The following is a 12,989-nucleotide window of genomic DNA, read 5'->3' on the forward strand; positions in this document are numbered from 1 at the left end:
CACCCATGACTAACCTGCCTTTGAGCAGCATATGCCAAATCATTTCCAAAAAGAGAAACTTGGGTGCTAACTCCAAATAACCACCTGAGGAAGGGAAAAAATCAAATACGTTTTTGTGGATAATGTGCACAAGAGGAACAATAAGTGGGATGACTGAATGTCTTCCGTAGGGAGAGAGGACCAGCTGCAGAGGGGAAAAAAAAATGCATGTAATGTTTTAATTGATTCTTAATACTGTTTTAGCCATGGCTTACAAAGCATTGGTTCATCAAAACATATTCTACCAGTTTGTCTACTTCCTTCGTTCTTTCTATTCACTTCACTTTTTGTGCTGCTTGTATTCGCCCATCTTTGTACCTGATGAGCAAGACAGCATACTTATGATATTCACAGCTGTGAATTGTCCACATATGAATTGGTTTTATATATATTTTTTTTATAAAACTGGACTGTCTTTTTTTTTTCCTCTGACCAGTTTCAAGCAGTATTTTATGGTTCAATGATTTGTCACCTGTTGGAACTCAAGCAGTAGGATAAACATTTGCACCTGTGGGTGTGGGAGTGAGCCACCCTGTGGATATAGAAAAGGAGTACTTGTGGCACCTTAGAGACTAACAAATATATTTGAGCATAAGCTTTCGTGAGCTACAGCTCACTTCATCGGATGCATCCGATGAAGTGAGCTGTAGCTCACGAAAGCTTATGCTCAAATAAATTTGTTAGTCTCTAAGGTGCCACAAGTACTCCTTTTCTTTTTTTTTTTTTTTTTTTTTTTTTGCGAATACAGACTAACACGGCTGTTACTCTGAAACCTGTGGATATATTGAGCCGTATCAGTTGTCAGTTAGGCTGGCATATTAGAACCCAGTTACACAAAACATAGTTCTAATGTGGATGAGACTCATTTTAAGCTAAATATTCACATTTTTGCTAAACTGAAAAATCTTGTGATGTACTGTACTGTAAGCATTGTCCCTTGTACTTGGTGGCACATTAAACTCTAACTGTGGTAAGATTTTCCAATTTATATAGCAGTGTGTATGAAACAAATTAAGTGTATTAATAGAGCAGTCAGAGGAAGTTTGCTCAATACCTACCTGCCCTTTTTTATTTGCATCATTTTTAATTATCACCACTTTAAGCAGCCTCCTCCAAATACCCAATTTTGATGGCAGTGGACCTAACTCTGGTAAATGATGTAAAAGAAGCTCCACAAGTTAGGGTACTAGATGACTTGAGAAAAGTGGCAAAGAATTTCAAGCCTTTTCCTCTTAGCTTGATTACAGAACAATAGTGGAACAGCTGTTCGTTTGCTGATGTGAAATAAGTTGGTCGTCTAACTTCTAGTGGCCAGGTATCCACATAACAATGTGTAATATTTGTTGGTAGTCTTAACATGAATAATTCAATTTTGTATTAAAATATAGAGAATTATACTTCTAACAATAACAAGCTAACTATTAAGAATACTGACAGTATGAATGTCTGATTTGACTGTTAAAAATATCAGACACTTAAGTAGACCTAGCAAATTTGCTCAAGGGACATGGATGCCCATTAGAATTATAAACCTGTGAATTAGCAAATGAAGAAAAGAATGCTTACCACATTTTATTTAGATTTTATAGTTCAGAATATTCTAGTAGTGCAGTATATTTTATAAATATAGAAGTCATAGTAATATTAAATCTTACTCTAGCATCTGCCATTAACTCTTTGAGATGGAGAGAGCGCCTTCTTTATACAACATATAACAGTGTGTAGATTAACAAGGTTCCAGTGAAACTGTTCCCTCAAGAAGAAAATATACCACCATGTGAAAAAAGCTCTACATTAATCTAATTTCCCCTTGTCAAAGGTGCTCTGTAGTATAGTATCTCATTCCAACTGTGAGGGTGCCTTGCCTGTTGCCAATACCATCACACTTGGAAATTACTCACAACAGGGATTGAGAGAGAGAGTGAATTTATACCCTCCATCCATGGACTAAAAAGCATCAACTTCATAATTCACTTTGCACTATCTGTGACTCTACAATGCTGAGTCTTACTTCACGTGCACCTCTGCATATTATTGCTGTGTTGTTGGATGGACAAAACAAAGAATTTCTTACGTTGTTGGCAGGCCACTTAATAAAAATATATTTTAAAACCATTTCCTTTTGCATTTCAATATCAAAACCAGCAGCTATATTTGTCTTCCTTTTTTGGTTGGGAGAGAGAATGTTAAAAAGTTTGTCTTGTTCAAGCCCTAATAATGAGTCAGATTTAATATTTTAGATTCTTGTAAGGTAATCCATGGTTAATAAGCACTGAAATCATATCTTCTGGACCGAAATTTCCGTCCCCCCCACCCCCAGTCATGAAGGAAGAAGTATGCACCTCAGCATCTGTTACACACAAGTTGGTTTGAAGAATAGGGTATAAGGGAATATTTGACTGACCAAATTCCAAATGTAGCAGAAAGACCATTTTACTGGAGCTGGTCAAAAAATGCCAGTTTTTCACAGGAAATTTTGTGAATATATGAATTGAATTGTATTTGCACATCAGATATTAGCAACAATTCATGTTTAAATGATTACTAGTAAGAATTAAGCAATTAATTTTGCTGTACAGTTAAAACCAGATTAACTGACTAAAAAGGCCTGCTCCCAAGAGGAGAGAATTAATTTTCATTGTTTAGGCATCCGGTATTCTGGATTGGGGACCCCCCAACACGTTTGAATTTGTCCAAGTCACAGGTTTACTGGCAAGAATGGTATGAATAGCTTTTGCACTTACTCCTGAAAACCAAGATGAAGGTTTAAGATCTTTTTAAGAATGCACTAGACTTTTGGATTCTCTCAGGGAATCAACACTCAACACAGCACTAACAGATAAGTGATTAATTTTTAACTACCATATATTTTATGATGATTAGCAAAAATTAGATATAAACTTTATATTGTGATTTACAGTGTCTGTTGTCTTCTTTCTAGATACAAAAGTTCCAGTTCAGGATAGGTAAGCACTCTTCTCTTTTCTCAATAGCAGTACCAGTTTCACAGAACATAACTTTGCTTAGTTGCTCAGGTCTCTTTTTTTTTTTTTTTTTTCCCCCCCCTACGGTCCCTCCAAAGTTTACTATACTCCTTCATGCAAATAATTAGTAAATATTTGTCATTGCAATGAGAATATGCCATCTATATTATATTTGAATTGATAAATTGAGTAAATATCTCAGCACATTAAGTTCCTTTATAATATTTCTCTCTCATGTCTCAGAAACGTTTTATGTTTCTGTTGCCAGACTGATTTCTGTTGTAGATACCAGGAATGAGTTTTGTCCTCATGCATAACGGGTTCAGAACAGTCTTTTAATGCATGGGTATGTTGTACCTAAAAGTCCACTGTTTTTTTTTTTTAATGCAACTTTCTCCTTTAATTTGCAGCCTTCCGGTCTGATGTTTTCTTACCACTTCATGCCTCATCCTGTAAGGGTAGCCTATCCGGATCCTTTGGTTCCTGTTTCTGCCTGTGTCAAGATTTTCTTTGGTTCTGTTTCCCCACATTCCCAAAGATCTCTTCTGCATCTTTTAGGTTTTGACTACTTATATTTTGCTCTTCACTTGTTTTCCCAAGTTTTATTGTGGCTCCATCGGTGGTCTCCCATGTAGCACAGGCAGTTCTGATGTTCCTTAGCAGTGAAAAATTTTCCTTCATGGAAGCTTCCCTGGAGTACGAGTCGCACTTCTTAAATTGTTTTCCTGGACCTAACTATCCCTATTTAAATTTTTATTCCAGTTCTTTACAGTATAAGCTCTAAATAGACATTTAGGGAGAAAATGAAGGGTACATGTTTAACTGTTCTATAAAAATTAGATGGGCACAGAGTACTTTCTAAGAAGACAGAGTAGGGATAAATAGCAAATATATTGCTACAAAAAGGACTTCTCTTAAAGGAGGAAACTTAGTATTTGTGAGATGTTTTGATTTACCCCTTCCTCCTATTATTGACATACAGTCACATTCCCAAGCCACTTGTAGGATTTCTTTTTCATGAAGCAATTTTTTTTAGCCTGTGAGTGATCTTAAGTATCCATTCTCTGCCAGAGTGCTGAACTGGTTGACCCTTCCCAATCTACGGTATTAAAGAAGCACTGTCATCTTAAATTTTTTAAGTAGACTAACTTTACATTTATTCCATTTTCTGGTAGAGAGTTCTTTAAAAACGCTGTCCTGAAATTATTTTTTACAATCCCTTAAGTTTTTGTATAGGGTTTTGTGTTTTTTTTTTTTTTTTTTTTTTTTTTTGTTCCCTAGTTTGTTTGTTAAAGCTCTTTACAGTTATCGAGATTCTCTCCTGCTAACTGACCACTGAAAAACACTGCACATGAGTGTTCAAATGCATGAAGTATACAAACTGAAAAAAAGTAACTTTTGATTTAGTAATCTTTTGTGTTCTTGTTACAGTAGTTACATAATTTGTAAAAAAGAGGAGGAGTACTTGTGGCACCTTAGAGACTAACCAATTTGTTTGAGCATCGTGAGCTTTTGTGATGCATCCGATGAAGTGAGCTGTAGCTCACAAAAGCTTATGCTCAAATAAATTGGTTAGTCTCTAAGGTGCCACAAGTACTCCTTTTTTCTTTTTGCGAATACAGACTAACACGGCTGTTACTCTGAAACCTATAATTTGTAAATATTTTTAAGTTGAACATTTCTAAGATTGTTATAGCAGATTTAATTTTTTTTAAATTCTTAGTTTTGTATTCCAGTCTCTCACTCTGGTGTTACATAAGTAGTAATACTTTGATGTGTTTAAATCCCAGTATTTTAAGACATTTCCAAACTTCTAGGGAAGAGAATAACAATTTGTGTGCTTTATTTCTCCTTTGAATAGATTTTTTGTGTGTATGTGGAGGATGTGGGTGGGGCCTGTTCTGGTACTATCCCATTGTTCAGCAATGTAAGGTTCTCCATGTTAATACATTATAAGGACATGTATTCCTTTTTGTGAATCTAAAATAAAATTATAAAGCACCTATTGTGTGAAAACTGAATCATTTTAATTTATTTTAATATAACCTGTCATAAGCACTTGCACAAGTAGCATGTAAAATGTGACTTAATGTTTAGGATATAGGTTTGGGGTTACTAGTCGCTACAAACCTCTTCTTGATGGCTGATATTTTCCTGGAAATAATGTTGCTATCCTTAACTGTTAAAAGTTCTTCTCTGCTGCATGGTAAACTTAATTTTTGTACCTGTTGGTAATGCAGAATTATGTATATAATAGTACACTGACAGTAATCTGTAATTTAAAAAAAAAACCCAACAAAACACACTATACTGTTTATGGTCTCCTATTTAAACTTAAACATTGTTAAAATTAGCTTTTGCTAAGCTTACTTTATCACTAATAAAACTTTTTTATATTGCAGGGAAATGAGGCAAGCTATCCTTTGGAAATGTGCTCACACTGTAAGTCGATTCTTTTTTTAAGTTTCAGCTGGGGGTGTGTGTGAGAGAGAGTGAGAGAGAGTCTGCCTGAAGTATAGTAGTGTCAGTCCCAGGATATTAGAGAGACAAGGGGGTGAGGTAATATTTTTTATGCTCCTTTTCTCACCAACAGAATTTGGTGCAATAAAAGATATTACCTCACCCACCTTGACTGACTGATTTTTTCCTTGTGTGGAAAGCTTGATAAAACCTTTCCTTCTGATTCTTTGTTTGCTCATATTTTGTCTTAAAAATAGGTTGTAAGCTATTCGGGGCGGGTACTCTGTGCTTGTACAGTGCCAATTGTAACAGAACGCCTATCGTGATCATAATACACATGCTAAATAATAATAATTTGGCTGGTCAAGATAACCAAGCATAGAGAAGTTATTTTCCAATTACATTTTGCACTAAGTGAAAAATGACTTCAAAAAAAAAGGCCTATATGCTAGTGTCTTTAACATGTTACAAGAAATACTTCAAGTGGTAGTACTCATATCTTCCACTCAGGCTTGTGTCCCCCAGCTTAGCAATACCCATAGGGGCTGTGCTCACACCCTCTGGCCTCTTAGCCACACCCATGCTTATTTAAGGGCAGTGCTGCCCAACCCCATCAGTTGCTTCTCATTGCCCATGGCTTGAGTTGGAGTGCTCAGTGCAGTTTTTATGTGATGTTTTGTTTCACAGTGTCATCTGTGATATTTATTTATTTTTTCCTGCGTAGAGGAGTTAGTTGCAGTTGATTTAGGTTTAGTTAGTTAGGATTTGCCTGGTGTGATGCCCCCACTGGTGTTTAAACACTGCCCGTCGTGTGGAGTAATTATCCCCAGTAGTGATCCCCACACTCTCACTGTTTGTTTGTCCCTTTGGGAAGGGCACATTAAAGAAAGGTGCTTCAACTGCATGTTGTTCAAGAAGAGAATTTGGTGGCCAGAGACTTGCACTTGAAGCAGTATCTACTGAAGCAGGCCGTGAGGTCTGTTGTTGGCACTGGGGACCTCCATAGATCATCAGGCCCCCCAGAAGGCATCTGAGCCAGCAGAGGTGGTGGTTTGGGTAGTTTTGGATTCCTCTTCTAGGAGAAAGAGAGACAGTTCTCCTTCCTCTGGTCCTTCTAGGAAAAAGGTCTCCTACAATGGACTGGGGCCATTCCAAAGCTAAGAGAGATTCCTCCTCTCCTTCTAAGATGAGTGCAGATCAGCACTGTGATTGATCTGATACCTGAGCTAGAATAGGGCCATTGAGTGAGTGAGGTGAGAGTAAGTGGGCTCAGTATCGTTCCCTGTTGTACCACTTGTGGGACTTCTGTTGAGTTTGGAACCAACGCCATTGGTGTGGGCACCAACTGTTCCCATGCAAGTAGCATATCGGGCAGCATTGGACGTGCTTCCCTATCTGTTCCTGACTCTGCACTAGTTCAGGAATGTTCAGTTGTGGTGGTTTCTTCTGTGTACCTGGCACTGTCTGGATTGGTTGCAGACTTGTTATTGTTGGCACTGTCTTCTGTGCCTTTTCCAGTTCAGGGTGCAGAGTTGATATCTCATGCATTTTTGGTACTGAGGGGCTTGTAAGTGCAGGTGCTATCTTTGGTGCTGTGATGACTCTGGTGCGTGCTCCATCTGTGGGACTGATGCCGGCTTTGATTTCAGTACCAACATCTGCTCTGGTACCAAATGTGAGTGTGAGGCCGCTCCCTATAAGTACTTAAAGTATTGACTGCTTTACCTTTGTTGGCACTGATACATCCTGCGTTCTAGACTTAAGATGAGGCTGGATACTTAATGGCCCTTCCAGGGGGAGGCTCCTCCATTGCCTGTGGACTACTTGGAAGGTTCTTCAGGGTTGGGCGCAGAGATGTCTTCCTCCTGTCCGTCACCTTCTCATTATCAGTTTTGAAAGTTATCAAGACCTTGTGGGGATCACCATTAGTACTCAGATCAGGACTGCTCCTATAGCAGGGATAGCTTGGAACCCCTGGGATGTTGTGCAATGGGTGAGGTCCTGATCCTCTCCTCAGTCCAGAATGAGGACTTATTCTGCTGATAGCCTCTCCTCCTGAACCCTCCCACGCTGCAGCCACAGATGGGGGTTTGTTGCTCTTGCTGAACTGGTTCAGCCTGAACCAGTGTTACAGGCACCACAGGAGATGCAATTTGCTCAGCTTCCTTCCTCCTCTTCGTCACCGGACAACTCTGTGGTGCCAGATTTCTTCCTCCCCTGTACCTGAGAATTTTAAAAGGTGTCAGGACCTCCTAAGGTGCATGGCTTCAGCCTTGAGTGTATAGGGTGTTTGTTCAGGAGAACACTTAAAAGTTGCTGGATATTCTCCAGTCCTCAGCTTCAGGGAGAGTGGTTCTCTCCATAAATGAAGTGATCTTGGAACCTGGAATCTTGGAAGATGCTATGGAACACCCAGCGTCCTTACCACCTACAGCGAGGTGTACTGATAAGACATACTGTGTGCCTATGCACCGTTTTGAGAGCTTGTTCTTGCATCCAGTGCCTTACTCTTGCCATAAAGGCAGTTAATGAGAGGTTAAGACGGGGGGATATAAGGACACCAAAGGACAAGGACTCTAAAAAATGGGACTTTTGGGGAGGAAAAATTATTCAACCTCATCCTTACAAATCCGCATTACCAAAGTATGACTCTGTAAATTGGGACACTGTGGCAAAAATTACAGATCATTTGCCAGAATCCTCCAGGGAAGAGTTTAAGGTTTTTGTTGCAGAAGGCCATCTAGTGGTAAAGATGTCACAACAGTCAGCTTTGCACATGGTGGATGCTTCTGGAGTTATGGCCTCTGCTGTACCAGTGAGAAGGTCTTCATGATTGAAGAACTCCGATATAGCTCCCGATTTCCAACAGACCGTTGAGGACTGACTTACCTATTGATGGTAGATTTTTGTTTTTGGACAAAACTTACGAAATGCTACATTCCTTTAAGGACTTTTGAGCTACATTGCATTCATCTGATGTTTTTAACCTGGCAATGAAGAGTCATCATTTCATGGGGCAACAGCAGCAATATCACTCTCAACAGCTCTTTCAGTTGAATTATCCCTCTAAACAGCAGGATTTCTCCAGAAAGGGAGACAAGTCATGTAGGAGAAGGTCTTGTGGTCCCAATTTCAACCAGTCAGCCTGTCCTTCATTAGTGTCATGCAAGCAGTGAACTGGACGGTCTCTCCGAGGTAGACATTCCAGTCATCAAGCTTTAAGTCATTTTCCTCTTGTTTGCGGACAGGCTGTCCCATTTCTACAGGGTTAGAGTCATTAACGACAGACAAGTGTTAATCACTGTTGGACTGGGTTATGTCATTCAATTCCTGTTCGGTCCCCCTTCCCACCCTCCTACCCTCTCCCTTTCCAGAGTCCACTCTCATGAGTCTCGGTGCCTACAGCAGGTTCAGGCTCTCTAGGCTTCGGGAACCATAGAGGAGGTTCCCCTTCAGAATTGAGGAAAGGGATCTACTCTTGGTAATTCCTCATCCCCAAGCCCAAAGGAGGGATGAGACCTATCTTCAATCTCCATTGTCTTAACAAGTACATCAAAAACAAGATTCTGCATGGTTACCCTAGCTCAGTGATACTCAGACCTCAGTGGTTCAGGAGCCAAATTAGCAATCAACATTACCCAAAAGAGCCACAGTAGTGTGAATTCATTGTTTCATTTACTATAGTACTATATTATTCTCACAGCAAATAAGTTAATAACTTAGTGCAAGTTGATAACTTAGTTGGTTAATAACGTAGCAAAAGCATCCTGATTGGTTAATAAATCAGTGTTTTAATATCATGTACTGCAAAGAACCACTTGTGGCTCATGAGCCTTAGTCCCTATCACTGCCTTCCCTGCATTGAATCACAATGACGGGTTTTCCACCAACTGTCTTCAGGACACTTGCTTCTGTGGGTCGATTTTATCAAGGCACAGGAGGTTTCTGAGATTCGTGGTGACAGGTCACAATTATCAGTACATAGTACTTCCCTTTGCCCTGTCCTTTGTCTGTTTACCAAATGCATGATCATAGTAGCAGTGTGCTTCAGATAGAGGACTTCATGTCTTTCCATACCTGAACAATTTGTTAGTGAGGGACAAGTACAGAGACCAAGTAATCTGTCATGTCCAGTACACATTGCATCTCTTTTGATTGTCTGGGTCTAATTTTTGAACAAAAGATCAGCATTAATACCAACATGTAAAATTAAGTTCATTGGGACCCTACCAGACTCTACACGTTCGAGGCTGTTTCTGCTGAACAAACTATTTCAAGCAGTTCGTCGCCTGTGCTTGTCTCCATTCCCACCCTTCAACTACAATATATGTATGCCTGAGATTGCTAGGCCACATGAGGGCCTGCATTTATGTGGTGCAGCACGCGACTGGTTTGTGTCCCTCGATCTTCAGGACACTTACTCCCATGTGGCGATTTTCACAAGGCACAATAGGTTTCTGGACTGCTTGAAGTTGGTATATCAGCTGAACTGTTAGTCACTGAATGGCCTAGTGGGAGTCCCACCGCCCATCTTTGAGTCCTTAGAGAGGTAGACAGATCAGATCGATATGGGTCAGGGTGTTCCCTTTCCCCATCCTTCTCCAGTCAGGACCATAGGTACCAATGCCTCCATGATAGTTGGGAAGTGAATCTGAGGACACTGAAGGTTCAAGGTTTGTGGACAGAACAGGAAGCTTCCCTTCATATCAATATCCTGAAGCTTTGAGCCATTTATAATGTGTGCAGAGCTTTTCAGGCACAGATAAATGACAGTGGTACATATATTCACCAACATCATCTCCACAATGTATTATATGTAGGGCCCTACCAAATTCCCGGCCATTAAAAATATGTCAGACAGTGAAATCTGGTCTTTTGTGTACTTTTACCCTGTACTATACAGATTTCACAGGGGAGACCAGCATTTCTCAAATTGGGGATCCTGACCCAAAGGGGAGTTACATGGAGGCCACAAGGTTATTTTAAGGGGGTTACCACCCTGACTTATGCACTGCCTTCAGCGCTGGGTGGCTGGAGAGCAGCAGCTGTTGGCCAGGCACCCAGCTCTGAAGGTGGCACCCCGCCAGCAGCAGCGCAGTTGTAAAGGTGGCAATACCATACCATGCCACCCTCACTTTTGCACTGCTGCCTTCAGAACTGGGTGGCTGGAGAGTGGTGGCTGCTGACTGGGGGCTCAGCTCTGCAGACAGCAGCGCACATGTAAAGGTGGCAATACCATACCATGCCATCCTTACTTTTGCGCTACTGCTGGTGGTGGCTCTTGCTTCAGAGCTGGGCTCCCATTCAGCAGCTGTCACACTCTGCCTGCCCAGCTCTGAAGGCAGCTGACGCAAGCAGCAGCACAGAAGTAAGGGTAGCAGTGCTACAACCCCCCCGCCCCCCATGACCCTCCCACAACTCCTTTTTGGGTCAGGATCCCTACAATTGCAACACCATGAAATTTCAGATTTAAATAGCAAAAATCATGAAATTTACAATTTTAAAATGTCTATGAAGTTGACCAAAATGGACCATAGGGTCCCAATTATATGAACAAGCAGGGAGGAGCCTGCTCCAACCAGCTTTGTCAGGAGGCAATAAAATATTGTCAGTTTGGCATCAAGGAGAGCATCATTCCCACACCTGTTCACTTATCAGAGGTTCAGCATCACTTGGACAATCACCTCAACAGGAGTTTCTCCCAGTATTACAAATCGTATCTGAAAACCAGTGTGCTGATGTCTGTCTTTGCAGAATAGGGAATCTCAGCTATTGACCTGTTTGTAGTGAAAGATAACAAGAAGTGCCATCAGTTTTGTTCTTAAGTGGGTCTCAGTCCAGGCTCCTTAACTGACACCTCCCAGCTGACTTGGGAATGGGCACTGATGTATACCGTTCCTCTGATCCTACACATTCCTCAGCTTATTCTCAAACTAATGTCAAACTAATTTTCGTTGCACCAGCATGGCCAAGACAGTGTTGGTTCTCCAACCTCCTCAGTCTATTGGTTTGACCCTCCGTCACAAATATCTGTTCCTCTTTATCCTGACCTACTAACTGAGCACTGGTTTCAAGTTTGGCATCCAGTGCTGAGCAGTCTGCACGTCACAGCTGCGTGGCTAGATGTGGAGAAATGCAGTTAGACAAGTGCTACTCTACAGTAGAAAAAACTCCACTAAAGCTACCAATATAAGCTCTCTTCAATTTAATCACTAGCTCAGTGGATTCAACTAATGCTAACCTGCATTCAGGACATTTTGGAGTATCTGTTACATCTTCAGTCCTCTGGGCTATGCTTCAGCTCCTTCAAGATCCACTTTGCTGCGATCTGTGTTCCATCCTCCAATCCAAGGGAAGTCAATTTTCTCAAACGCCATATCATTCATCTTTTTCCAGTGGTGTAAGCTGTGGTTCCTTTGTGTGACATTAATACTGCGCTGGCTGCCCTTATGGGTCCTCTGTTTGAGCCCCTGGCAATTTATTCTCTGTTCCTCCTGTGCCAAGATAGCTTTTCTTGTTGCTATCACATCTGCAATAAGAGTAAATGAGCTGCAGTTTTAATAGCAGAGCCCAAGTATACTCAGTTTTTCAAAGACCAAGGGGCCCTAAGACCTCATCCAAAATTTTTGCCTAAACTAGTTTCATGGTTTCACCTTCTCCTGAGCCACATTCAAATGAAGATGAGCAGTGGCTTCATGCATTGAATGTGAGACCTTGCTTGATATTTTATTTGGAGAGGACTAAATAATTTCATTTATCACTTCACCTTTTTATCTCCTGTGCGGATTGAGCGAAGGGTCAGGCTGTCTCTGCATGGACGATTTCCAGATGGATAACTTCCTATTTCACAGGTTTCAGAGTAACAGCCGTGTTAGTCTGTATTCGCAAAAAGAAAAGGAGGACTTGTGGCACCTTAGAGACTAACCAATTTATTTGAGCGTGAGCTTTCGTGAGCTACAGCTCACTTCATCAGATGCATCCGATGAAGTGAGCTGTAGCTCACGAAAGCTCACGCTCAAATAAATTGGTTAGTCTCTAAGGTGCCACAAGTACTGCTTTTCTTTTTCCTATTTCACAGTGGCATTTGGAGTAGCTCAGGTCACACCTCCACAAAAGCTATGGGCTCATTCAACTAGGGTCCAAGCAACATTGATCTAATTTCTCAACGATGATTCAATATTGAACATTTTCAGGGTGGCCACTGGGTCTTCCATACATACTTTTACCAAATGTTATGCTATTATAGCTGTGTCTAGATCAGCTGCAAGCTTTGGGAATGCAGTTCTGCAGTCATTCTTTAAGTGGACTCTGAGCCTACCTCCTGCTGAGCTGCCAGAGTTGAGTTGAATACACATCTGCAACTACTCGAAGAAAAAACTGTTACCTACCTGTATGGTAACTGTTATTCTTCAAGATATGGGTGCAGACACGAATTCCACAGCCCACCTTTAGTCCCTTCTGTATTGGAGTCTCAACTCTTGACATTTCCTGTGAAGGAAGTGGGGG

At 40.9% G+C, this 12,989-nt stretch overlaps 1 protein-coding gene across 1 annotated transcript in view; it reads left to right on the forward strand.

Moving 5' to 3' along the window:
- Nucleotides 1-12,989, forward strand: part of PPP3R1 (protein phosphatase 3 regulatory subunit B, alpha) — an 87,364-nt gene that overhangs the window by 44,881 nt on the left and 29,494 nt on the right. Inside the window, exon 2 of the mRNA XM_074949543.1 lies at nt 5,426-5,465. Within this exon, the coding sequence (XP_074805644.1) occupies nt 5,426-5,465 (40 nt within the window). The remainder of the gene's footprint in view (nt 1-5,425; nt 5,466-12,989) is intronic.

The sequence above is a fragment of the Natator depressus genome, chromosome 3 (genome assembly GCF_965152275.1).
Source record: "Natator depressus isolate rNatDep1 chromosome 3, rNatDep2.hap1, whole genome shotgun sequence".
Classification (NCBI taxonomy): Eukaryota; Metazoa; Chordata; order Testudines; family Cheloniidae; genus Natator; species Natator depressus.